The 27389-nt window shown below is 54.3% G+C and overlaps 2 protein-coding genes across 6 annotated transcripts; both read left to right on the plus strand.

Annotated features, from left to right (window-relative positions):
* Window positions 1–11444: 11444 nt before the first annotated feature.
* Window positions 11445–22605, plus strand: GFI1B (growth factor independent 1B transcriptional repressor). Of its 5 annotated transcripts, none has more exons than XM_034664747.1 (7): window positions 11445–11607; window positions 17862–17980; window positions 18412–18549; window positions 19000–19262; window positions 19811–19984; window positions 20974–21238; window positions 21783–22605. In XM_034664747.1, exons 2-7 carry the CDS (start codon window positions 17881–17883, stop codon window positions 21959–21961), a joined length of 1119 nt encoding a protein of 372 aa, XP_034520638.1. In that variant the 5' UTR covers window positions 11445–11607; window positions 17862–17880; the 3' UTR covers window positions 21962–22605. The 5 variants fall into 5 exon arrangements, with proteins under 5 accessions (XP_034520638.1, XP_034520639.1, XP_019660571.1 ...); XM_034664748.1 differs by having other exon boundaries at window positions 11450–11607; window positions 19847–19984; XM_019805012.2 differs by having other exon boundaries at window positions 11451–11607; window positions 21073–21238.
* LOC117803049 lies at window positions 11614–17855 on the plus strand. The gene is made up of 2 exons (XM_034664750.1): window positions 11614–15416; window positions 15461–17855. Exons 1-2 carry the CDS (start codon window positions 14765–14767, stop codon window positions 15904–15906), a joined length of 1098 nt encoding a protein of 365 aa, XP_034520641.1. The 5' UTR covers window positions 11614–14764; the 3' UTR covers window positions 15907–17855.
* Window positions 22606–27389: the final 4784 nt, after the last annotated feature.

Raw genomic sequence — 27389 nt, forward strand, 5'->3', positions numbered from 1 at the left:
AGGGCCGCTGAAGGTTTGAGAGTTGTCTGTTGAATATTGTCAAAGGTTTAATCTTGACTTTAATGGCTGTTAATTTAACTGAAATGCTGGGCTGGCTGTCTCCTTGGGCAAATCCCCATCACACCTCCATTCACCCCTTGCAATGCAGTGTGCAGGGCCACATTCCAGAGTGTTCCATGTTAGTCTCATGGTCACCATGAGGCACCCCCCCCACTGCGCCCCACCAAGCATGGGCATTCACAATTAGAGGTTCTATGTTAGTTGTGCCTCCTCTGAAGAACACGCAGTGATCATTTGGAAAATGATAAATTTAGATCCCTACCTCACACCCTATGCCAGAATAAACTCCTAAGGGACCGGAGCTCTAAGTGTCAAAAGTGAAACCATACAAGTGCTAGAAGAAAACAACATGAGGGGATGCCTGGGTGGCTCAGTCGGTGAAGTGTCTGCCTTTGGCTCAGCTCGTGATCCTGGGGTCCAGGGATCGAGTCCTGTGTCGGGCTCCCTTTTCTGCAGGGAGTCTGCTTCTCCCTCTCCCACTGCCCCCCCCCCCCCCCCCCCTCTTGTGCTCTCTCGCGGTCACTCTCTCTCTCAGATGAATAAATAAAAAATCTTAAAAAAAGAAAAAAGAAAACAGCATGAGTGAATTTTTTGTATTTAGGGATAAAAAAAAAACCCTTTCTAAATATGGTCAAAAAGTCAGAAGCAACAAAAGAAAAGGCTAACAAATTAGATGACCTCCCAAAAGGAAACGAAACAAACATCTTTTGCATGGCAGGAAGAAAATAAGCAAAGTCAGAAAATAACTAAGCTGACAGAAAGCATTTGCAACTTGTAGCACAACCCTAATATGTACAGAGAACTCTTAAGAATCTTTTAAGAAAACACAATTATTTCATAGCCAAAAAAAGGGCAAAACGCACGAACAGAAAGTTCACAGAAAAAGAACTGTAATTGAGTTCAGATTTCTGGCCTCCAGAACTGGGGAGAATAAGTTTCTGTTGTTTGAAGACACCCAGTTGGGGTCATTTGTTACAGAAGCCCTCAGAAACGGATACACTGACCATAAAAAGGAACTCCTGGGGCTCCTGGGTGGCTCAGTCCTTAAGCGTCTGCCCTCGGCTCAGGGCGTGATCCCAGAGTCCTGGGATCGAGCCCCACATCAGGCTCCTCCGCTGGGAGCCTGCTTCTTCCTCTCCCGCTCGCCCTGCTTGTGTTCCCTCTCTCGCTGGCTGTCTCTCTCTCTCTGTCAAATAAATAAATAAAATCTTAAAAAAAAAAACAGGAATTCCTGTAATTGCATAATACATTGAATAAATAAAAACCACTGATTTTGGGGCGCCTGGGTGGCACAGCGGTTAGGCGTCTGCCTTCGGCTCAGGGCGTGATCCCGGCGTTACAGGATCGAGCCCCACATCAGGCTCCTCCACTATGAGCCTGCTTCTTCCTCTCCCACTCCCCCTGCTTGTGTTCCCTCTTTCGCTGGCTGTCTCTATCTCTGTCAAATAAATAAATAAAATCTTTAAAAAAAAAAACCCACTGATTTTATAGTGATATTCAAACTTAAGGGGAAAAAAGAAGAGAGAAGAGCAAAAAGATCAAATTATGCCGACACCTTATGATGAAAATCAACAGCAAATGAGAAAAGAGTAATCATTTACATTCTCATTGTTGGAAGAACTGTGGTTCATTCACAGTTCACGAAGGAAAGCTCTTCTTCACAGAAAAAATGCCAGATAACAGATACAGGAAGAATGGTAGGCTTCAAAGAATCACGATTTGCAACCTCCAGTCAAGGGACTGACTCAGGCAAGGACCAGCAATGGGTACCAAGGCCATCAGGGGAAGGAAGAGGATGATTGCATAAGGACAGTCCTATCCCACAGATTGCTTCTCAACTCACCCTTATGATGGAGAGAACCGGCTGCCACCACTTTAACCAGCTGACCAAACTGCGCGTCATTAAGCGGGGACAACCTGACGTTAGGGTCGTCCCATACCACGCAGCCCACAGCATCGTGGGGGAAGTAGCCACACCTAAAACATCCCACCGGAATCTACTCAAGCCTTGGCCCCAGCTTCCAGTCGGCATGGGGTGGAGGTACAGGTTAAATGGCACCGTGTGGAATCAGACAAAGCCACAATGCAGGACCTTCCACCAGACTGGTCTGGGCTCTCAGAGGGGAAAAAGAAAACCCCCAAAACAACAACAAAAAATCAATGTCAAAAGAAAGGGGTAGTGGGCGCTGTGGTGTCACAAAGGAGACTAAGGAAACAAGCCAACACAGTCCTTGAAATTGGGCAGGATCCTGATTCTAAAAGAAAATTGGGGGAAACTGCAAAAATGTGAATATGGGCAGAATATTCGATGGGATTGGGGAATTACTGATAATTCGATAACTGAATTATGTGATACTGCAAGAAATATCTGTTTTTCAGAGATACACACTCAGGTATTTACAGGGGAAGCATCATGACATCTCTAATACACCTGCGGAATATTTTATCAGAACAAAACATATTTAGGCAAACATACACATGCAACTAGAGAGCTAAACCTCACACGGCAAACACAACTCCCGTTGAAGAACAGCGGGGGTTATGTAGGTGTCCAGTAGACATGCCTCATTTGTTTTCCTGTTGGAAATTTTTCATCATAAAAACCTGAAAAAATATTTGAAGATCAAAAAATAATTGGAAAAGGCAGTGGAGGAAAATCTGTGATTCTGACGGTGAAGTCCTCTGGACTCCATGTCTGTCCGTACCTCCCTGCACCTCCACTTTCCCCATCTGTGGAAATGAGGGGCTGGGCGGGATGGCTTGTCCGTAAATTGTGGCAAAATGCACATAACACAGCATTTGCCATCTTAACCCCTTTGAAGTGGCCAGTTCAGCGGCACGAGGTGTAGTCACACTGCTGGGCAGCCACCAGGACCGTCCCCTCTCCAGAGCTCTTTCATCTTGCAAAACAGAAATTCTGTCCCCCGTACACACGAACTCCTCCTTTCCCCTTCCCTAGCCCCTGGCACCTGCCACCCTGCTTTCTGTCTCTATGATCTTGACTTCTGTAGGTCCGTCAGATGTGTGGAATCCTACAGGATTTGTCCTTCTGTGTCTGGCTGGTTTCCCTCACCGCCATGTCCCCCAGGCTGATCCGTGCTGTTACATGCGTCAGGATCTCCTTCCTTTGAAGGCTGAATAATATTCCACTGTATGGAAAGACTCTGTTTATTTGTTTATTTTTTTAAAGATGTATCTATTTACTGGGGGCGCCTGGGTGGCACAGCGGTTAAGCGTCTGCCCTCGGCTCAGGGCATGATCCTGGAGTCCTGGGATCGAGCCCCACATCAGGCTCCTCCGCTAGGAGCCTGCTTCTTCCTCTCCCACTCCTCCTGCTTGTGTTCCTTCTCTCGCTGGCTGTCTTTATCTCTGTCAACTAAATAAATAAAATCTTTTAAAAAAATAAAATAAAGATGTATCTATTTACTTGCCACTTGCAACAACATGAAGGGAACTAGATGGTATTATACTGAGCGAAATCAGTCAATCAGAAACATAATTATATGATTTCACTCATACATGGAATTTAAGAAACAAAACAGAGGAGCATAGGTGAAGGGAAGGAAAAACTGAACAAGACGAAATCAGAGAGGGAGACAAACCATAAGAGACTGTGAACCGTAGGAAACAAAGTGAGGGTTGCTGGAGGGGAGGTGGGGGGCAGGGTAACTGGGTGACAGGGATTAAGGAGGGTATGGGTTGTAATGAGCGCTGGGTGTTGTGTAAGACTGATGAATCTGAACTCTACCTCTGAAACCAATTATACTACATGTTAATTAATTGAATTTAAATAAAAATAAACCATTTTTAATAAAGAAACAAAGATTTATTTATTTTAGGGGGGAGGGCCAGAGGGAGAGGGAAAGAACCTCAAGCAGACCCCTGCTGAGCAGGGAGCCCGATGCGGGGTTCGATCTCAGGACCTTGAGATCATGACCTGAGCTGAAGTCGGATGCTTCACTGACTGAGCCCCCCAGGCGCCCCATAGACTATGTTCATTGATGCACCTGTGATGGATAGACACGTGAGTAGCGTCCCCCACTTGTTCGCTGTGAATACTTTGCCTGTGAACATGAGTACGAGTAGCTCTGGGAGTCCCCCACTTTGGATGCTCTCAGGTATATACTCAGAAGTGCAATGGCTGGGTCTGGGCACGGTGGTTTGTAAAGAGCCTTCCCTGCTTTCCAAAGGAGGACATGTGTGCGTGTCCTTTTTGATCTACAAACCACTCATCTTGCAGAAATGCGTGGACATTCCACCTTTCAAGGACATACTGTCTGAGTCACAGGGCACTGGGTCGCCCGCTCCGCCCTGCATCTAGATGGCTTTCTTATAGGCCACTTCTCCTCAGGCTCACGGGGCGGTAAGAAGCAACGGGAGGAGAAGAATGCTGGTCCTTCAGCGGGCTCTGATAAAACGGTAGCTTGAACAGCCAGTACATGCAAAATAGATGTAAACTGAGTGCCAATCCCAGGAGCTGGAAGCCTCTGTCCTGTGGCTTCCACGCAGTGTAGCCTGCAGGACGCTCCAAGTGTGGAGGGGCCGTGGAGAGAGGGTCTTTCCGAGACGGGTGTGAATTTCCAGTCCTCTGCAAAGGTGTGTGCCTGCTCCCGAATGTCTTTCCTCTGGCTCCCTGCTCCTGTGCTCCCTGGAGGCTTTGCTTCCTGCGTCTGGAGGCTGCAGCAAGGCCCCCAGGCCCAGGTAGGGTGTTGGGGGGAGACAGGGCCTCTCCCTGCTCAGCAGCCTCGGCAAGCTCCTTTACCCGGGCAGCAAGGCCATCACTTGCGCAGGGTGTTCCTCGCTGGGGCTTGACTAGGGAGGGGAGGACCCACTGGGAGCTCGTCGCCCTCCTAAGGCTGGCTAGTGGGGACACACACACACACACACACACACACACGGCTTGCATAGACTTGCATTCGTGCATCCCACGCTTAATGATCCTGTGATGTGCCAGGCGTGGCACTGGGGAAACCCCGGGGGGGTAGAAGTGGGGGGTGTGTCCCAGTGGATCAGACACATCGCCCCACTTACAGCTTTGTGGACTTGTCGGTGCTACCAGCCGCACCTGGGGGCTGGTTCTTGGTTTCCCATCATCCGGCCAATAATTCCAAGTAGCAAAATGCTCCCCCAGACTCAAGGGCCAAGGCTTGTGAGGCCCCCCACCCTGTCCGGCCCACACTCTCATCCCGTCCTCCGGTCTGCAGTCTCTGAGTGAGCTTCCTGCCAGCATCAGGGGACATGAACGCGGAAGTCATCAGGAGTTGACAGAGCAGTAACCAAACGTCAGGTGTTTCATTAATAATCAACCTGCCGTGTAAATTAGCACGGCCCACCTGATAGCCGCCAGGCTGACACTGCCCTGTTTTTCTTTCTTTTTTTCTATCTTTTCTGTCCCCAGCAGGTAAGGCTGCTCCTGTCTCATTGAAGAGAGAAATCGAAGAATCCTATCACCAGCGATTAAATATTTCCACTGAGAAATGATAATTCACAGCTATAGAGCATTTTAACATTTATAAACGTTTTTGCTTTATTTGCTACCTACAACAACCCCAAGGAAGCACTGTCCTTAGCCCCATTTCACAGATGTAAGTCTGAGGCTCAGGAGAGGGTCGTGCATGTCAAGATCAGGCTGCCATCCCAGGTCTGGACGCCAACACGATGCTTCCATTTCACCCCAGCAACTGGAGAATTAGACATCCTCTCTGGAGTTATGTGTTACAAGACACAGCTAACACACCTAGCTTGGAGGCGATGAAACAATGGTCCCCGTTATCAGGGCTTCCAAGAAGATTGGGAGGCCAGGGTCCCACTTCTGGATCTGCTTCTTAGGGTTCTCTTTGCCTCAGTTTCCCCTTCCGAAACCTCAGGTGGCTGGATGGGGGGATCTGTGGTCCCCCTGCCTCTCCAGTCCTCAGCATGGGGTTTCACATTTGCTTGAGGGGAATTGTTGGAAACTTTCTGAGGCATCCCGGTGAGAAGTCACCGCTGGGGTGGATGGAGCGGGTGGGCTTCTGTCGTCTGTTATTTCCTAAACCTAGGAACGGGGTCCCCACCTACCCTGTTTGACACCCCTGCCAGGGTTGCTGGGAGGCACCGGGCAGGAGCTCAGGCCCTCAGGCTGCTCGCCCACACACCCTGCCTTCCGTGCTTCTCTGAGGCCAACCAACTGCCCTGTGAAGTGAGTGCACCCCGAACCCGGCCTCATGGTCTTCCAAAGCGTGTGTCCGGACCCCATCATGAGATTCATGGAGGCAGGACGGGGGAGCTCACAGATTGGGGAAGGCATTGCCTGACTGTGTGGGACTCAATAGCAAAGGGTCAGTAAAGATTTGTTCGAACTGAAAAAACATGATAGGCACATAGGCATTTGTGGAGAGGGGAGAGGGAGCCTGGAGGTCCGGGTCAGAGAGAGAGGGAGGGAGGAGGGCGGGGGAGAAAGAGAAACCGAAAGAATGCACATCAGGGTCAGGTAAATACTCTTTTACTTTTTTCTTTCTACTCTGATCGTATATCACTCTTGTAATTTAAGCAGTAATTAGGTGGGTGTGGGTGGAGGGATGGATGGACCGCGGGACAGATATTTTCAGGCTGTTTTTTGCCGAAGAAAAGGGAGAAAGAGTGCCACCGTGTGGCTATGTGGTGAATTGCTTCCTCCGGAAGCGCAGGGGCGCCTGGGTGGTGGGGTTGTTGGCCCTCAGGGCAGTGCCCTACGCCAGGGCAGGCTGCGTTTGCAAGCGGGGCTCCCGCCACCTCAACTGCCCGCAGCTCCTGGCAAGGAGCCTGGGCTGGGAAAGAGCTCCACAATCTCCCCGGAACGACTGAATCGCTGCAGGGCAGAGAATAGGAGCTTTTCTGGTACAGGAGGATCGCCCTGGGGCGCAGCTGCCCGCTGGGCGCCCCCAACCCCAGGGTAAGGGCCACCCAGTCCATCGTCATGTCCCGGGGTGGGTGGACTCAACTCATGTGTGTTGCATTCTGCGTTCTATGGCCATTCTCAGCCAAGGCCAGAAGGGTGCCCAAGATCACACAGCTAATGCCCGCTGGAGCTGGGACCTCTGCCTGGACCCCGCTGCTGCCCACCGCCCCCGCCTCCCTCGCCGCTTCCGGAGCCCGCCTCCACTTGCCTGGGATATGTCCGCGGGGGCAGGGGGCTCTGCACACTGCCAGGCTCTAGCAGCAGCTCTCCCTCATTCGGCCACATCCCCGAGGTCAGTCTGTGCTGCGGGCCCCGAGAGCACTCTGCAGCGTTCCTGCCCGTAGGTACTTGCTGATCCCAGCGGGCAGCAGCTGAGTGCCCCCTGACAAAGAATCCAAGGGCTGTCCTGGGTGGCCCCAGAGACTGCAGGCATCTAGGAAGGCTTCCTGAAGGAGGTGAGAGCAGAATTGGGCTGCAAAGGAGGACGTTGAAGACAAGGACGTTCTGGACATGGGGAACAGGAAGGGCGAGGGCAAGGGCAGGGGCTGGAATTTGGTCTCCAGCAGGAAAGAACACAACATGTTTAGGCGACAATAAGAAGACACTTGGAAAGTGGAAGCCATGGCCCAAACACCTTTCTGGCCTTATTCTATGTGGTGACAACTGCTCTTCCCTCCCCAAACTCAACCCTGCCTCCTCGAGGTTTGGGCAGGAGGGTGAGCCAGTCCTGGTCAATGAGAGACACATTTCCCTCCCACCGCCCACCATGATTGCTGCAGGGATGATGCCTTGTGACTGGTCTGGGCCAGTCAGAGTCCGTCTGGGGCCTCCCACGAAGGAGCTTGCTTTCCACCGGTGTTTCTAAGGTGATAGACGACAGCTGCCAGTGTTTGTATATCAGCCCCAGAACAGAAAGGAAAGCTGAGAGATGGAGAGAGAGAGAGATGCATGCACGGATTCATTCATTCGTTCATCCATTCAGTCTGTAGAAACATCACTAGTGCCTACCATACATTGCTGTCAGCCTTGGGGACTTGGCTGTGAGCCAGGCAAACTCCACCCCTGCTCCTGTACGGCTTACGTTCCGTGTGCACAGTCAGGACAAACAAGAGAGACCAATAAAAAGGTAATAAATCAACAGGACATTTTCAGATAATTATGATTGCCAAGAAGAACAAAGGGTAGGATGATGGGTCCAAAAGTGGCTGGGGTGGGAAGGTCCTGCTTTAGTTAATGGTCAAGGAAGTCTCTCTGCCGAGGTGACATTTCAGCTGAAACCTGAATGAGCCGGCCATGGGGAGATCTGGAAGTTAGGCCATCCAGGCAGAGGGGACAACAAATACAAATGTCCTGAGGCAGGAACGAATGAGATCCAGACAATATTATCTGAGCATCTGGATCCAACCACGACTGAAGCTGGAACTTTTCAGTGACATGAACTAATTGTTTTGCTATTGTTATTAAACTAGTATAAATTGGGTTTCTGCAACTTGCATTAGAAAAAGTGCTGTCAGGGGCTCCCGGGTGGCTCAGTTGGTTAAGCATCTGCCTTCGGTTCAGGTCATGATCCCAGGGTCCTAGGATTGAGCCCTGTGTCGGGCTTCCTGCTCAACAAGGAGTCTCCTTCTCCCTCTCCCCCTACCACTCTCCCTACTTGTGTGCTTTCTCTCGGTGTGTCAAATAAATAAATAAAATCTTCAAAAAAAAAAGAAAAGAAAAAGTGCTGTCATTTGAAAGAGGTCTGACCCTGTGAAAAACACTGAATGCTGATCTCTGAAGCTGATTTTGTGTCCTGTTAGGTAAAGGGAAATCTCCGAAGGTTTTTAAATCAGGGAGGAATCTTCCTGATCCTGCTTCTTCTTTCCTCTTTAGCATAATCTCTCCCTCCCCTTCTTCTGCCCTCCACCATCCACCGGTACTGAACTTGGCTGCTGTCAATTCCCCGAAGGTCCTGCCTCCAGCTCTTTGCTCATGCTGTTCTTTTTAGACATTCTTCCCTACTTTCCGTCTCCCAACTAAGTCAGCCTGGCATCAACCTAGATGTCACTTCCATTAGTTTCATTAACTCTCATTACTCTCCAAGTCCGAGTTCATTTCCCCGCACTCCTTTGCATACCATGATTATATCACAGCACTGATCAGTCCGATTTGTAAATTTCAGGGTACTCCGTCCCACCTGCTAGACCAGGACGGCGCTCACGATGGCTCCCATCTGGCTCTTGTTGGAAACCCCAGCATCGGGTACCTAGCAGGCACTCAATAAACAAGTATTAGCTGAGAGAGTTAGAGACTGAATGTTTTTATCCCCCCAAATTCATGTGGAAACCCTAGCCCCCAGTGTGATGGTATTTGGAGGTGAGGCTTTTGGGAGGTAATTAGGTTAGATGAAGTCATGAGGGTGGGGCCCCCAGGATGGAATGAATGTCCTTATAAGAAAAGGAAAAGAATCCAGAGCTTGAGTTCTCTCTCACTCTCTCTCTCTTTCTCTCCCTCCATCCCTCACTCCGTTCCTCCCTCCCTCTCTGTCTGCTTCTCTCCCAAGTGAGGACTCAGCAAGGAGGCAGCCGGCTGGCTACAAATCAAGAAATTCGTCCTCAGCAGAAGCAGAATCTGCCAGCACCTTGATCTTGGTCTCCCTGCAAGAAATGTTGTTGAAGTCCCCTGGTGTGTGGTATTTGGTTATGGCAGCCCGACATGGCTAAGATAGGGAGGAAGGCAGGGGGCAAAGGGAAGAAGGAGGACGCTGGAACAGGACATGTACCAGTACTAACTGGATTAAATGAATGAACAGGGACAAGGATGCTGCAGTGATTTCGCCCTCGGGAAAGGCTAAATGAAGGCACTTCTTCCCCGGGGTGTGGTGTTGGAGGGGACCCCAGGGCTGGGAGGTTTCAGGCTGCCAGGGCCTACCTGCTACAGCATAGCGGCTCCAGGCCACAAAGTCTGGAGGCCTGGACACCGCCTCCCGCAAAGGGGTCCCGGTGGCTCCAGAGAAGGCCCGCTTTCACTGCCAGGCTGGGGACCTAGTCTAGCTAGGGAGTCCCCACATCAGTTACTAAAGGAGGAAGATAAAGACCCCAAGTGGGATCACAACCCCGGAGCAGCCTGTACCCAATAGGGCAGCTTTACCCCAAACCATGCTATTCCCCAAATGAAGAAAGTGGTTGGTAAGGCAAACCATGAAAAGCCGAAAAACCGTTACAGATGTTCATCAAAGCCGCAAGAGAATTTGGGAGGTACTTGAGGAAGATAACAGCCGGTGGAAAAAGAAAGACCCAAGACGCAAGACGTGGATGTGCCTGCATAATGGAGGGAGAATGGGAAGAAATGGGAATTTTTTCTTAATGCCTTTGGATTCCGAGTTTTCTGCATAATGACAAAGATTTCCGGTTGGCTGTTGGCAATGTGGAAGATCCAAAGAATATTCCAGATGTTCCCACACTCTCACCACCAAGGGGAGTCCAAGGGCCGAGGGCGATGGTCGGGACCCACGCCCCTGCAGCATCGCGCAGGCCCCGCCCACCTCCAGGCTGGGCACGGCCCCGCAGAGGAGCCTCGCCCAAAGCCCCCTTTCTCCTGGACTAGGGGCCCAGGACCTGCAGTTTAAGTTGGGGCTTCCGGTCGCCAAACTTGTTTTCTTGATGAGGGAAACATAATCTCTCCAGCGCTGGGCTGGAAGAGCATGCAAATCAGCCTAACAGTGCTCTGTTCTGTGAGTTCTCCTCTCATGCAAATCCTCCCGAAATAAATCAGGCTTGAGGGGCAAAGGAGGGGAAAGGTGGGGGGTCGGGGGATGGGGCTCCGTGCCAAGTGGGATGTGATGTCCGAGCCTGGCTGTGCCAGTTAACCCCGTGACCGACCGTGGGCCTCCCCCGTCTCCTCTGCGGCCGCCAGATGGCGGCACACGCAGGGCCTGGGACGCGAGTGCACCTGCCGCGGGCCTGAGCGCGCTGAGCGGCTCACAGACGCTGGGAAGCACCTGGGCACGTCTTCTGGGGTCAAGGCTAGGGAAGCGTGAATTCGGCTGTTCTTCTCAAAGGTCACCTCTGCAAGGACGAGAGGGACCTCTCTAAGAGCGGTCTGCAGTGGCTTTGAAGCAGAGTGCCCCTGGCTCGGGACAGACCGAGACAGACAGACACAGAAACAGAGGAAAGAAGGAAAGACTAGAGAAAGTTATGAGTTTATGCAAAATCAGGTATACAAGTGTTTTGTTTTAAGTTTATAAACAGACTGATTTAGCCGGTCCTTTCTCTTCCAGGAGGCGTTAGTTAGAATGTCCCAGTGCAGAGCGTGGCACCCAGGGTGGAGGGCTGGCAGGAGCCTGAAGTCGGAGCCCCGGGAAGCTTTGATAAGCAAATGCAGCCCAGCGCTCGGGCGCTCTCTATTGGCTGTTCCTTCACCGCCAGATTTTGACACAAATAATCAGATTGAAAATCAAGGAGGGGAACAGAAGAGGGAAAAAAAAAAAAAAAACCAGAGAGAGTGAGAGAGAGAGAGAAAAAAAAAAAAGGAGAAGTATCTGTTTGAGCAGAGAGTCCGAGGTTGACAGAGTGGAGCTGATCCCCAGAGGCTGGGAGGTTCCCACCAAGACCAAGACGGCATCCAGGACCAGACGGCAGAGCTGGGGACAGGTGAGTGCTGTCATTCCAGCTTCTTCTTTTTAAATTTGCATGTCTGACTTAGATTGTTTCCAGGCAGGTCAGCCGGGCCCTTTGGCAGTTATAGGAAGAGTAAGGTGGACTGGGATATCTCTTCCACAGGATGCAGCTTTCAGCCCTTGAACCCAGCGGAGAGGAGGTGGTGGGAGGCAGAGCCCTATAGGAGTTCCGCCCTCTGCCAACTGTGCATAAACGGCCTTTCCAAAACCAGGTCGGGTCTGATGGGGATCACCTGTGTGTTTGAGGTCATACCTGCAACCCCAGCTTTCCCAGGGACCTGGGCAGAGCGTGGGGTGACACTCATTCACGCCCCTGGCTTAGTGTGGTCCTGTCCCCCCATCACCCTGAGCTTGTCTATAAAATTGGAGTGAAATTGAGAGACGTCTGAGGGAAGTTCTACCCCCAGCATCCCACACTCCCCAGTGCCCTTCACCCAAGTCCCTGGGGCACTTTGAGAGTGAGTGCCCTCCCATCCAGAGCCCCGTGAGGGGAGAAGGGAAAATGCGTTGTCCACCCCACCCCTGCCCCCAGCCTCCAGAAATGAGGGCTGTGGAAGGGCAGGTGGGATCTCAGTCTTTTCTACCTAATTTTCAAAATAAAAAGGCCAAGTTGAGAGTCTGGGCATCTGGGGCGAGGTGCCCGCTCTAAAGTAAGGCTTGTTAAGGCCGGGGGGGGGGTTCTAGACTAGCCATAGGTACCTGCTTGTGTACGTTTTTCTGCAGGGAAGGTCTGCATCTTTCATGAGTTTCCTGGAGAGGGCAAATTAATTTGCAGGCTCCGGACCTGGATCTTGCTAAGCTGCACCTGCCCACGGGAGCTGAATAGTTCTCAGGAGGCGACGAACGGGTAGAAGATGTCAGTCTTAGTGAGGTGGCAAGTTTCTTGTCCTCAGAAGTGGTGCCCAAGGGACTCTAAATAAGGAGATGTGTGAGGTGTCTTCCGACTCAAGATTGGGGGGTCGGTATGCGGGTTTCCCTGAAGAAGGTGCACCAGAGCACCAGAAAGCCGTATCTGCCTTGGGTTTGATGCATGGAGTTACTCAAAACCGGTGAAGAACATTTTCTCGAGGTTTTCGGGAGGGTGGGTGAGGTTGGGGTCCTCTTGGAGGCTGCAAGGACTCCTGAAGGTTCTGGGACCTGATCGCCCCTGGGAAAACAGGCTGACCACGTATGATCTCGTCCCTTCTCAGAAACAATAGAAAACCTTACCCCTCCTTAAATTAGAGGGTGGTTTTTTTTGTTCATTTGTTTTCGGGAATTCAAACCGATGGGAGCTGCTCCAATTCAGAAATGTTCAGGAAATGTTTTGTTCACTCATTTTTTATTGTAGCAAAATATACATGACAAGAAAGTGACCACTTTAATCATTTTCAAGTGTGCGGTTCTGTAGCGTGAAAACGCACTTACAATGTTGGGCAACCGTCACCACCCATCCATCTCCAGAACTCTCTTTATCTTCTCAAACTGAAACTCTGTCCCCATTGAACACGAACTCCCCTCCCTGTCCTGTCCCCCGGCCCTTGGCTCTCCCCACTGTCCTTTCTGTCTCTATGAATCTGACTTCCCTGGGGACCTCATAGAAGAGGAGAGTCCTACTGCATTCTTCTGTTTGTGCCTGGCTCCTTTTGCTTACATGGTGTCCTCAAGATTCATCCATATCGTGCCATGAGCCAGCACCTCCTTCCGTTTTCCAGACTGAATAATGACCCATCGTATGGATACGCCATGTTGGGTTTCTCCACCATCTGCTGATGGGCCCTCAGGTTGCGTCCATCTTTTGGTGATTGTGGATCATGCAGCTGTGAATTTGGGTGTTCAAATATGTCTGAGTCCCTGCCTTCAATTCTTTTGGGGGTAAACTCAGAAGTCGATTCACTCACTTGTGCCATTGCAGTCTCTGAAGTCAGGAGGAGACATTTGAGAACTGCTTGCACGTTTCAAATAAAAATAATGACCCCTTTCTGCCGGGGCCCCTAACATGAAACAGGCCCATTTCCCCTAACTGCTACGTGGAAAGGGTTTTTTCAGTTTGTTTGTTTGTTTGAGTCACGTCTTAAACATAAAGGAAGTCCAAAGGGTCCTCCGTCACTGACTCTGAGAAACAACGGAGTCTTACCCAACCCTCCCAAAAAGGGAACCCGAGTGATGAGGCTCTTAGTCAAGGTAGGTCAGTCCTGCGCTCAAGGTCAACAAACCGTGCATGGGATTTTAGAGCAAAGGGGAAGTTTAGAAATCTCTTAGTCCAACGGTCCCTTTTGAGAGATAGGAAAACCAAGCCCCGGGTTGGAGGCCGACGTGGTCAAGCTCAAGGTCACAAAATCAGACTCAGCCCCACGGGAGGCCCATGGTGGGGCCTCGTTGTGCAGAAGTCACCAGGCTGCGGCTCCACGCCCACGTGGACGTGGGGGCGCGGGGCCGAGATTCTGACTCGGGGTCAGGGCACCCTCCATCGGGATGGACGGTTTTGGAAGAGATGTTAACAGCAAGTCTCTTTCCGGAGGCCGATACCATCGAGGCCTCTGTTTCATGAAGAAATCTTAGGGTTCTTTCACAATCTCTGCTCTGAGCTCTTTCTCAGAACGGTTCGTGTGAATCAGAACGGTGTGGTTGTTGATTAACTACAGTATAGGTGATTGGTTCCTGTTTTCTTTTTTTTTTTTTTTCACTCTGCTAACAGGGGCCAAAAGGAAGCTCTCCTGGTGTGTCTGGCCCCCACGGGGAGTTTGAAGGCTGGGCCATGGGGTTGGCTGTGCCACTCTGCTGGGCTTGGTGGAGGGAACATTCTAGGGTGGGAGGGAGAGGGACACTGGGGCACTGGGGGCTCTGAGGAGATCCCAAGAGTAGGCCCTGAGTGTCACTTTCCTCCAGGGACCCCGGAAGCTGGGACCCCTTGCTCATGAACTTGTGTTGTCCTGACGCCTAACCAGTTGACCTCTATGGTTTCCTCAGGCTCTGAGACCAAGGGAGCACCATAGCTTCCTGAAGGAGGTCTTTCTCTCCACTCAGAACTCTCCAGGAATCCATGTGGAGCTTCTGGGTTCTAGAAAAGACAGAGATCAAAGGAATTTGATCTCTCCATCATCTTGCCCCACCAGCCAGCCTTCTCTCTCTGCCCTGGGCAGGCCGTCTTCATGGGTGTCCGGGAAGACCATAGGTGCCAATTGGCAGAGCCCTGGGCCAAGAGTCAAGTCCCAGCAGGACAGGAGCACGGGGTCTGGATGAGCCACTTTCCTCCCTCAGCCTCAGTTCCCCCTGTAGGCCTGGAAGACAATCACTGCTTCCCTTGCCCCCAGTGGGTATCAGTTCCGTGGCATAAAGCACACCAGGGAGCTTTAGACACCTCCCTTAGCATGTCTGCGCACTTCCCTCCGCACCGAGTGCCCACCCCGTGGTCTGACAGTCGAGAGTCTAGAGGCCTGGGGGACAGCCTGGGATCCGCCTGGGATCAGGAGCCAGTCCCCAAGCCTTACTCCTCCTCCGCGAAATGGGGCAGTAGCCACTCAGCTCCCAGGTCCGAACTCACGGGGCTAAGGCTACGCAGATCCTGGCTGCAAGAAGGATCTCCTGGCATTCCAGCAGTTTTATGCCTACCTTTGGTTCTCTTTGGCTTACTGCTAAAATACTATGTAAAAGATAGTAGATCATCTTTGGATAGAGAGACCGTGGCCCTCGGAGGCTCCCCCAGAACAAGAGACAAAACAACGCAGCCCCCGCCTCCCCTGGCGTGTGTGGGTCTCTGGCTGCCCAGGGTCTGGCCTCCCCAGGGGATTCCTGGAGCCGTGAGTTAGAAGGGGGGAGGAAGGGGGGTGAGAGGAGCCCTGGGGGAGGGGGAGGAGGCGGAGGAAGACTGCCCCTGACAGATAAGGCCACTGTGGGCTTCCCGACAAGCCTGGGGGAGACAGCAGGACAGGCAAGCCTTGGGAGGGCAAAATCTGACAGCTGGACTGGACCCCAGAGCCTTCCAGTCCCACCTGTTCATTTCAGATCCCAGAGGGGAAGGGCCTGGAGCAAGTCCCTGCTCCTGGTCCCAGGCTCATCCCTGTCCTCAGAGCGAACCTGCTTTGGGGGGGGGTCCTGGGGATGCAACCAGACAGGACAGGACGTGGGCTGTGCCTGCCTTCCTGAAGTTTCTTCTCCTGCGGGCTGCGATGCCACCACCTGCTCGGTGCTCCTGCAGCCCCAGCACTACACCGAGCACTTTGCATGCTTGTTTGTAATAGGGGTCCTTTCTGCTCCAGCAATCACAGGAAGGTGGCCTGCGGTCCCCATTTAGCAGATCTGGACACTGAGGCCTAGAGTGGGGAGGGCGGGACCTAGGATTGCCCAGGGTGGAGTGGCCTCACCAGACTCCTGATGCCCTGGGGGCTCTGGGGAGGGGCAGACAGGCCTGGGTACAGCTGGGGGTCCCTCTCCTGCCTGGCTTGGGGTCACGCCTGGGGGAAGGGGTGACTCCCTGGGCCTGCTCCAAAGGCAGGGCTCCAAGCTGCCTTCTCTAATCTCCCTCCTCCCAGCCGGCTCCTCGCCTTGGCCTTATCACCCAGCCCTGGCTGTTGCTGGAGCAGCTGTAATCCCTTTCCCGCGCTTGGCCCTATCGTCCCTGCAGCCCCGCATGGCAGCTGGCCTGGGGAAGGGGCTCCTGCTCCGAGGCCTGGGAATGGGACCTGCAGAGGAGCAGCCGGGAATGGGAATGGCATTGGCGAAGTATTTCCTGTGCTCCTGCCTGGGGATGGCCTGGGGGTGGAGTGGAGAGAGGACCACTCAGATGTCCTCTGTCTCCCAGGAGCCCTCAGGGGAGCCTCACGGGCTGAGCACAAGGATGGGAAATATCTGGAGAGGGGGCAGGAGATGCTCTCCTCATGCGAAGCCAGGAGTGTCGAGGTGTTCCGGCTGGCTCTGCCATGGCCCGACCCCTGCCCAGGACCAAGCGCAGGGCCCTTTCCTGATTTGGTCCTCCGTGTCTTCTCCCACCGCCTGACCGGTGGGTTCGGTGACAATGCAGCTGAGCTGGGCTGCCCACTGCTTAGTTCTCACAGTTGGTGGACATTGGCTTTTTCCTCCACGTGCACAAATGCCCTCTGGCTTCCCAGTGGGGTGGCATGGGGGTCCTCTTGGGCCTTGAGCCCCACACCCAACTCCAATCCCCCCTTCACCCCACTCAGAGACAGAGAGAGAAGGTTCTTCCGTCTCTGGGCACCGGACTCCGGGCTGGGGCCACGGACAAGGGCAGCGCTGCTCTGGGAACATCTGTGCCGCAGTAACGTGGCTTTGCCATCGAGATGCCCCCCCTTGTTGCAACCTGCCCCCCACCCCCCGCCATGATAAGCACTGAGCACATATGATGCACTCACTGGCACCACCAGCCTGGACGCTGCACCTTCCAGAAAAGGGAGTAGGCCCAGAGAGGTGAAGCGTCTGCCCCAAAGTGCACAGAGGGTGAGCTGGGATTCTAAGTGAGCATCTGACTCCAAGACCTGAGCTCAGACCACCCCTTCCGTGGCCTCCGAATGCAGATCCCACAGGGGAGCAAAAGCAGTTTTCAGGATGCAGGGTCGGGAGTGTGTCACATTTGGAGACACCCCTGTCCTTTTTTCTCTGCTCCCAGTGCGACTCAGGGCATGTGGGCAGGAGCAGACTGACCCTGGGGTTTTCTAGAAGGTGGGCGTATTAATTTCCCAGTAAGGGAGCAGTGGGGGGAGGTTAGGGTTTGTAGCCACTGTGGCAAACTACCAGAAACCAGGTGGCTTAAAACAACACAGAATTTATTCGTTCAAGGTTCTGGAATCTAGAGATCCAAAATCAAGGTGCCTGCAGGGTCAGTTCCTTCTGGAGGCTCTGGGGGGGGGGCGGTCTGCTGCGTGCCTTTCTCCTGGCTTCTGGGGGAGCCAGCAATCCTCAGTGCCCCCTCCCATCTCTGCTCCCGCCTCCAGACGGTGTCCTCCCTGCGTGTCTGTGTCTGTGCGCCCAAAGTTTCCTCGTCTTATAAGAACCCTAGACCTAGTGGACTTAGGGTCCAGCCTAACTCAGTATGGCCTCGTCTTAGGTTGGTTAAATCTGCAAAGACCCTATTTCCACAGAAGGTCACATTCACAGGTTCTGGGTAGACATGAACTTCTGGGGGACACCATTCAACTCGGGACAGTGGATTCTGATGGCAGGACGAGGTTCTAAAATACAGAGGCTGCTGTCCTCTTGCCCTTCCTAACTGTTCTCTCCCTCTCCCCTCGCAAGTGTGGGGCACACGCTTACCATGCCGCGCTCCTTCCTGGTGAAGAGCAAGAAGGCTCACACCTACCACCAGCCCCGCATCCAGGAAGATGACCCGGTCTGGCCTCCTGCCCTTAGCCCCGGTGAGTCAGAGCTCCCCCTGCGGCACCCATCCAGGGCTCCCTGCCCCCGGTGTTGGGGATGCAGCGGTATCCCTTCTGTAAGCAGAAGCTCAGTATATGTTGGTTGAACGAATGAATGAATGCACCCATCTCTTCTGACCCCTTGGATGATGGGAGCATCAGGACTGGCGCTGGTCCTCAGCAGCCGACATGTGGGTCCTAACCAGACTCAGAAAAGGTCTAGGGCTGGGGTCGGGCCCTTCAAAAACTAACACTGGTGCAGGAGTTCTCCTGGGTGGGGAAGGGGGTTCCTTTCGGCCTCCACCCTGCTCCCGCCATCCTGGGCAGCGCCCATGCATGCGAGCAGCTGGGGACAGCAGCAAGTGCGTCTCTGGGTCCCCATCCTCCTAGGAGCTGTAGCTGATGTCTCTGATGATCTTGTCTCCCCATAGGGGCCAGGGACCAGGTCCTGAGCAATGATCCTGTCCTCAGCACCCTGTTCCCAAACCAGTGCCTGACCTGGACTGACCTCAAACGGGAGCCAGAGCTGGAGTTGGACCAGAGCCTGAGCAGGACGGCCCTGGTGCCAGGTACCCAGGCCGGAACCCCTGGCCATTCCCCGCCAGCCAGTGCGAGTGGAATGGAGGGTGGATGGGCTCATGGAAGCAGGCATCCTTGGAGTTGTGGAGTCAGGAAAGATCAACAAGGCCATCTAGATACAATCTGAGCTCTCCAGCTTCTCCTTGGGCCCCTCTAGGACGGGGAGCTCACTCCCAGATGAGAGCTTCTATGTGGTAGGTCAGAAGAAGCAGGTGGGCAGGCCGATGCAGTGGGTGAGGTGGGCACTCTGTTGGTACTGGAGGTCTGTTTCCGGGCTGAGAAGCCGAGAAGCCACAGTGAAGACCCAGACCCTCCCCCACAGTAAATATTTTGGGCTACACACCACAACCCCCAGCAGGAGGTCTCTAGGTGGAGAGTGGTGGGCGCGGTGCCCTAGTTATCAATGAGTCCCCACCAGACATGTGTCCCACTCTCCACAGAGGGCCCTGCTGTCACGCCCCGATCCCAGGACCGGGACTCCAGCTCACCCCCGTTCTACAAGCCCAGCTTCTCCTGGGATGCCCTGGCCTCGTCCTATGGCCACAGCTACCGGCAGACCCCCTCCACCATGCAGTCTGCCTTCCTCGAGCGCTCCGTCAGCCTCTACGGCAGCCCTCTGGTGCCCAGCACTGAGCCGCCCCTGGACTTCAGCCTCCGCTGCTCCCCGGGCATGGACGCATATCGCTGCATCAGGTGCAACAAGGTGGGCAGCTGGGGCGTGGGTGGGCTCACGGGCCCTGCCCTGCGTCCCCTCTCTGTTCCCTGGCTGCTGGCTGCTCCCTGTGCTGTGAATCTTGGGTCCTCTGGTGGGATCGAGGGTTTAGAATGTTCGTCCTCACCATGGTTTGTTGAGCCCCGGCTGTGTGCTAGCCCCATGCAAAGCACTGGACATGCTTGAACCCTGGGAAGTGGACAAAAGACTCAGGGAGGTTGAGTCATTGGCCCAAGAGCACACAGCAAGTAGACCTCAGTGCCAGCATTCAAATGCGGCTCTGGCAAATTCCTGGCTCTTCACCACTGGGCTATTCAGTCTCTAGCCAGGGCCGGGAGGGGCCTTTTACATGCTCCCACGGCCCGCATTTTCTAGACAGGAAACCAAGCCACAGAGAGGGAAACGGACCTTCCCAGGACACACAGCAAAGGCCAGCGGAATCGGCACTCCTGTGCTTCTCCTGCCTTATGCCCATCTGTGCCTGAGTGTGGAGGGGTGGGGGTGGCCTTGGGACCCCAGGCCCATCTCCCTCTCCGCAGCTCCTGGTGGCCTCACGCTCTGCACCCTGCCCGCAGGTGTTCTCCACCCCACACGGGCTCGAAGTGCATGTTCGCCGCTCCCACAGCGGGACCCGGCCCTTCGCCTGTGACGTCTGTGGCAAAACCTTTGGCCACGCCGTGAGCCTGGAACAGCACACACACGTCCACTCCCAGGTGGGCAGCTGGCCGAGCCCAGGACCCCCTCTTCCCACTCCTGCTCTGTGCCTCCCGCAGGAAGCCTAGGGGCTATGGCTGGGTCTCTCACCTTGCCCCTGAGGGTGACACAGATCGAGGTCCTTTACTCCCTCATCTGGGTCCCCAAAACCCTCTTTTTAAAATTGTTATATAATACATATTTTAATGTGTTTTGATGATGAATGTTTGTGCTTTAGTGCTAGTTACGTCATAGTTTTCCCAACACCCCTCCCACCCCAGATGGACCGAATCAGCTTCATGTGCCGTTGGGAGAGGCTCCTGGCCCAGTGGGATTTGAGGGACAGAGAGCAGTCTCTGATGCTCAGAGATGATCCTGCCGTCTGTGTGGCAGGACAGGCGTCCTCAGCTTTGAGGCTTTCGACGTTTAGAATCTTGCGGTCAGGCTTAAGTGATCATCTTGTCCCACTTAGCCCTTCTTGAATATTCCGTTCCAGGAAAAGTACCCGAAATGACCGGCGGTGCTAGCACCAGAGTCAGTAAAAGCTGAGGCGGGAGAGCAGGATATGGTCGTGAGAACTTTCAATCGTGAGCTCACACCACGTGCCAGTTACTGCCGGCTCGGCTCTCTACCCTGTGAGCTCATTACTGCTGTTCTCACGTACAGATGAGGAAACTGAGTCTCGAGAGATTAAATGACTTGTCTAAGGTCACGTGGCTTCTAAGGGGCAGAAGCCAGAATCGGGCCCCCAAAATACAGACTCTTAACCAAAGCACTGGGAGGCCGATGAGCATGCCCCAGATCAGTCGATCGATCAGTCAGTCAACAAACGCGTGTTGAGGCTTACTTCGAGCGGAGTACTGTGAAGGCTACAGGGAAAACCCCACAGGAGGCCTCTCAGGCCCCATGCCTCAGCCCCACCTTGGGGTGCAGAAATGGGGGTCTCTGGGTCCTGCTCCTCCGGGACCCGTTCTCGAGCCCCCCCCCGAACGAGTGTCCTGTTCCTCAGGGGATCCCGGCAGGGCCCGGTCCTGCGCCCAGCGTGGCAGTCCCGGGTCTCGAGGCCCCGCCCGCGCCTGACCCCCCGGGGCCTCGTTTCCTCCGGCAGGAGCGCAGCTTCGAGTGCCGGATGTGCGGCAAAGCCTTCAAGCGCTCGTCCACCCTGTCCACGCATCTGCTCATCCACTCGGACACGAGGCCCTACCCCTGCCAGTTCTGCGGCAAGCGCTTCCACCAGAAGTCGGACATGAAGAAGCACACCTACATCCACACGGGTGAGGCGCCCCCCACCCTGTCTGGCCCCGGGGTTCCCCGGCCACGCCCGCACGGACCCAAGCAGAGACGCTCCCCGCACCCCTCCCTCCCACTGCTAAAAGGTCCCAACGTGGGCTTCGGACAGGGGTGGGGTCCCGTTACAAAGAAAGGGGCGCTCCCCTCCACGTGGAGGGCTGGACGCACTGTTACTTAAGTACACACTTAATGCGTAGGAAAAACACTGGGAAGGAAAGAGCCCAAGTGTGATCTCTGGGTGGAAGCGAGACTAGCAGGTGGATTCATTCATTCCTCCAATCGTTGGCTGCTGACTGAGTGCCTCTTTCGCACCAGGTGCTGGGCCCGTTGGTACACAGCATGGACCCAGTCGCATCGGACCAGGGCGCAACCCCAGGGGGCGTTGTTTTCCTGTCCCCCTTTTGTAGTTCTTTCCCAAAGTGCATGTAGGCTGGCCGCGAGATAACACATAGCAGAGTTTACGAACAGATGCAGGGCGGTGGCGGGTCTGGCCCAGACAGCCCTGACCTGGTCCTTGCTGCCCGACAGGTGAGAAGCCACACAAGTGCCAGGTGTGCGGGAAGGCCTTCAGCCAGAGCTCCAACCTCATCACCCACAGCCGGAAGCACACTGGCTTCAAGCCCTTCAGCTGTGAGCTGTGCACCAAGGGGTTCCAGCGCAAGGTGGACCTACGGAGGCACCGCGAGAGCCAACACAATCTCAAGTGAGGCTGCCCCTGCCCCGGGCTCCCAACCAGCCTGCCCTGAGGTCCCGTGACCCAGAGCGAGGCCAGCCTCCTGCATCCAGATGCCCTGTTTCCCAGAGTCAGTGCTGGTCAGGAATCTTTCAGCTTGTTTGGAGACTCACGAAATTGCTGTGTGACTTCGAGCAAGTTGCTTTCCCTCTCTGGACCAATATTTTCCTGCTGTAAAATATAGGACCTGGGCTGGGTCTTTTTGAGCTGAACTTGTTTAGAGGTCTAAGAGCTTGGGCGCCTTCCCTAGGGCAGAGCCCAGAAAGCCAGCATAGCCCCCTGTGCACAGGGATGCCAAGAATAGTCCAGAACTGGAATCCACAGAGAAGTCCTCCCCCTCTGCCTGCTGCCCACTGTGCTAGGATCCGGTTTTTAGTGGGTCTCCTTCCGGCTGCCACGGATGGCCAGAGCTGCCTCCTGCCCCCGTGGGAGGCCTAAGACCCCCCTGCTTCAGCTAGATGTGCTGGCCGGCCCCCACTTCTGACTGGCGCGCAGCTGGCCGCGGAGGTTCCAGCTCTGCTTTCGGGCCATGGGGCTGGAGAAACAAGCAGTCACTGCTGTCAAGAGCCTGTTCCTCTCAACTGCCGTAAATAAAAACAAAACACAGGTTTATTTACATTTGACCAGTGTTTATTAAGTGCCCCCTGGGTGCGGGTTAGGCTTTGGGAAGGGATAGTAGGGAGCTTCAAAAGGCAGAGAAAGCTGGGGCGCCTGGCTGGCTCAGTCAGTAGAGCACACGACCCTTGATCTCAGGGTTGTAAGTTCGAGCCCCACGTTGGGTGTAGAAATTAGTAAAAAAAAAAGTTGAAAACTAAAAAAAAAAAAAAAAAAAAAGTCAGAGAAAGCTCTGGAGTTGCTGACAGGTTGGGAGAGGTGGACTCAGTCCAAACTGGGAAGTGCTGGAACAGAAGGGAAAGAGCCCCTTGCAGCCAGACGATGGGGAAGGCATGCTCCCGCAGTGGGGGGCTGTATCGTTCTCTGCTGGCCCCTGCAACAAACTGCGTTTAGCGGCTGAAAACAATGCCACTTATCTTCGTACAGTTCTGAGGGTCAGAAACCCAAAACGAGTCCTCCGGAGCCGAACGCAGGGTGTCGGCAGGGCTGCGTTCCTGCCGGGGCCTCCAGGGCTCATCCGTCTCCAAAGCAGGCGGCTCTGACCTCTGCTTCCATCACCCGCCTCATTCTTCTGCCTGACCTTCTTGCCTTCCTCTTGGAAGGACCCCTGTAATCCCACGGGGCTCACCTGGACGATCCAGGGCAGGCTTCCCATCTCAAGGTTCTTGATGTAGTCACCATGGTGTGCTGAATAATGGCCCCCAAGGATGACACCCATGTCCTAATCCCTAGAGCCTTATGTGGCCAAAGGCACTTTGCAGATAGGACTCACTGAAGCTTGGTGTACTAACTGTATGAAGTGACAGAGCTTCCCCGTCTGTTGGGAGGATTCCCTGAGACCATGCGTGCACAGCAGTGAGCAGGGCTTAGCCCCTGCTAAGTGCTGCCAGGCCATGAGTAGCCCCTTTTAAAGTCCTGCCCATCCTATGAGGCCTGCGCAAATGCTGCCTCCTCCAGGAAGCCTCCCTTGGTCATTCCATCCGGAAGCTCTCCCACCTCTGAAGGCTGAGCACCTTGGGCTCCCCGCTTACAGCTCAGGACCCACTGGACCTGCAATGGCAGGTATATGTGGGTAACTTTCTCCCCTGCCAGAAGGTATTCTCCCATGCCCTCAGCACCAAGCCCGCACCAGCCCACAGCAGCGGACACTCCTGAATGAGTCTCTTCCAGGTACCGAGCGGGGCCCAGGGTTTCCACACGTCAACTTGAACCCGCACAACCCTTGGCAAAGGAGGTGTCATTATCCCAGTTTACAGAGGGGGCTAGTGGAGGCTCAGGAAGGTTGGCCAACTCGCCCAAGATCACACAGCAGGCAAGTGCAGAATTGGGATTAGAATCCAATTCCAAGGCAAGATGGTCAAGTCTCTGTTTGCCTTCCTCCCAAAGATGCCTGCAGACGCTGCCCCCCACACCGCACCTCTACTGTGAATCTGTGGGGTTCTGAGGCCTTCTGGGGAATGGCAACCCCCTGACTCCCCGGCTCTGGGTCTGGCCAGGCAGGACTCCTACTGCACTTCATTCCAGAGCCTCTTTCTGTTTACTCCAGCCAGAGCGCCCTTTCAGGTGTGTGGAAGCAAGGGTAGGGGGTTGAGATTTGCATACGAGGATGGTCTGGCCTCCTCTGCAGGCTCCCCTTTGTGGGGGTTCCCAGCAAAGCCTTGGAGAGCACCTGCTCCCTCCTCTTCTCCACCCATGGACACAGTGGAGCCCAGAGACGGGGAGCCACACCCCGGGGCCAGGCCTGGGATGGGTGTTCCATTGCCCCGTGTTGGGGGTAAGGGAGGGTGCTGGACACACACACACACACACACACACACACACACACACACACGGGGAACTGCTTTGCATGCTCTTTGTTTGCTAAACAAAACCACACCAATATTAGGATTTTGGCCACTTCTGCAGCAAGGCGGGGCGAGGAAGAAAAGCTGAGCTAGACAATGCACCTTTCTTCGTCTGCTCAGGCTCCAGCGATCAGCGCCTCCACTGAGTGCCCACAGGGTGTGGGGGTTCGGGGGGGGGCGACTGCAGCCTCAGAGCCCTGGAGGCCAGAGCCCCATTTGCACATTGCTGAGAAAGGAGGCCAGGGTGTGGGCCAGTGAACCCTGCTCCCCGGGGAAGAGTCAGCCCTGTATGGAGGGCCCTGGCTCAGGGCTCCCATGGCCCCAGAAGACAGTCATTGGGGGATTGCGGGCGGCTCCGCGTGTGCCCTCAGCCTGAGACTAGTGCCACTTGCCCCTTCCCAACCCCAAACCGTCCCGGGGCTGCAGGAAGCCCAGGGCTGTCACAGGAAGGACAGGCATCACAGGCAGGGCCGCGTTCCCTGGAGAAGGCTTGTAGATAAGCCAGCATTTTGCACGCCATGAGCTCCCCATCGAAGTTCTGTCTCCTTCAGCGCAGGGAGCGGGCTGGCTCAGCAGGCGCAGCGGGGCACCGCCCCCACCGTCTGTGATTCCAGAGGAGCTCCACGGTCCCACCCTCCACTCGCCATCCCCCTCCTGCTGCCTACCTGCTCTGAAACCCCCACCGAGTCACCGCGTGTGAACTGGAAGACACTCTGGAGCCTTGTGAAGACCGCCCATGGCTTCCCTTTGCTACATAAGGGGACAGAAGCCCAGAGAGGGCAGGTCATGGTCCAAGTCACACCTCCTGTTAGCAACAGTGTCCCTCAGAAGCCAGTCCAGTGGCCTTTCCCCAGGGCTGTGGGACCCAAGGCACAAATCTAGAGGACTCTGTTTACATAGACTCGGGTACATGCGGTGGCCCCCAAAGTTACATGGGGCTGCGGCACTGGCCTGGCTGCTGAGGGCTGAGTGGCTGTGGCTGGGGCACAGGAGACCTCAGGATGTCCCCAGCAACTCCAGCGAAGGTAGCAATTTACTGAACAGTAAATAGCAAAGTTAACAATATTAAAATCACACTTTAATATTAAAAAAACCAGCCATGTTTAGGGAACAGAATGCAACATTTGAATTCATTTTCATTTTCTTTTTTTAATGTTTTTTTATTATATTATGTTAGTCACCATGCATTACATCCCCGGTTTCCAATGTAAAGTTCGATGATTCATTGAATTCGTTTTCAGATAAAATGTCCTGTTAGTGGTGGCAGCTTCAAGCCACATCCACCCAGGCACGTGGCCATGTCCCACAGGGCAGCCAGGCCCTGCCAGCCCTGGGAGCAGGGCCCCTGAGGGACAAACTGGGAAATGCCCAGAGGAACCCTCCATGGAAATAACTGATAAGGATGGAAATCCCAGGGTCAGCCCAGCTTGTGTGTGGCTGAGTTGGCCCCATCCTGCCCCAGCCAGTCCCCACCTGTCCCTACCCAGAGTGAAGTGCAGTGGCCTGGAAGGAACAGAGGGACCGAGGTGAAGAGGCAGGGCCTGGTGCTGGGGCAGGGGAGGAAGTGGAAGGATCTAGAAGAATAGGACCTATTCTGAATGTTCCCTAGAGACCAAATGTACCTCCCTCCATCCCCTCAGGAATGAAACCCCAGGCCTTCACCATGACATAGCCTTCACTGCCTTAGATGGGCTCTCACTTGGTGTGGGGACACACTACCCCAGAGGGAAGGAGCAGGACGAATAAAGGGGTGGGGGTGGGCAGGGAATCAAGGAGACGTGACCACAGAATGATGAGGATCTGGGCTGGCCAGAGTTGTATGAAGCCAAGTGGCCACCCATAGCAGGGCAGAGTCTGGTGCTAGCCAGGGGGCAGCGTAAGGGACCCAAAACCCACAAGAGTCTTCTAAAGGCACCGAAGCCCTTGACTGATCTGGAGACCAGGGGAGGAGCCCAAGAGACATCTCAGCTGACCTTTAGGAAGAGGATCTGGTGGGTGGGTGGTGTGGCCTGGGGAGTACTGCAGTGGGGGGCGTGAGCTCCTCCCCAGCTCCCTGCCCAGGCCGGTCAGGGAGTGGAGGGCTCCCCAAGAAGGAAGGCAGGACACACGCAAGAACACCAAGGTCATTCGGAGCTGCTTTCCTGGCATTCCAAACAAGAAGCAAAGCCTTCCTCCCAAAAGGCCTTCAGAGAGTTCTCAGTGCCTCACACACATGTCTTTGCCCAGTGTTCCCTCTGCTAGGAGCGCCCTCTTCCCTCCGGGAGCCCTCTCTCAGCCTCAAGCCCAGCTCAAGGGCATGAAAGCTGTCAGCCAGGTGCTCTCAGCCCGTGACCGTCCACTTCACTCCCGGGAGTTTCTGTTAAAGAACTAGTCACGGATAGGCACATAGATTAGTTCTGAGAGCGTCTTCTGGAGCCCACGGGCAAGGGGGGAAAATCGGAGCCACCCAAAACTCCCACGAGAGGAGAGGGTTGGGCTACGTGAGCAGTGTGCATCCAGACAACGGACATCGCAGCCGTCGGAAGGGGCCTGCGTGCCTCGCAAGGGCTGACCTGAAGGGGACTGGGGTCTGCCCGGAACCGGATGCCCGTTTCGGCAGAGCAGGCTGGTTCCCTGGCAAGAGACCAGCATACCTCTGTAGGTCCTTGAAACAAATCTGAAGAGAATCCACCAAACCCACGACCACAGCTGTCTCGGGGGGCTGGGAAGGACGGCCCGGCTGCGCCCTCCGTGCTCTCTCTAAAGGACACTTGGATTTGCGTGTATGTGTTTATATTTTTTAACTGAAAAAATTGAAGAGAAAATAGATTTTGCAGAATAAATGTGTCGACATAGGAAGCGGTTCATGATATCTTCAGTGAAAAAGTGGTTTAAAAATCAGTATACACCATCCGATTCCATTTTGTTCCTTGCACACGAGGAAGGAAGTTTGCGAGGATAAGA

The sequence above is a fragment of the Ailuropoda melanoleuca genome, chromosome 7 (assembly GCF_002007445.2).
Source record: "Ailuropoda melanoleuca isolate Jingjing chromosome 7, ASM200744v2, whole genome shotgun sequence".
NCBI classification, from domain to species: domain Eukaryota; kingdom Metazoa; phylum Chordata; class Mammalia; order Carnivora; family Ursidae; genus Ailuropoda; species Ailuropoda melanoleuca.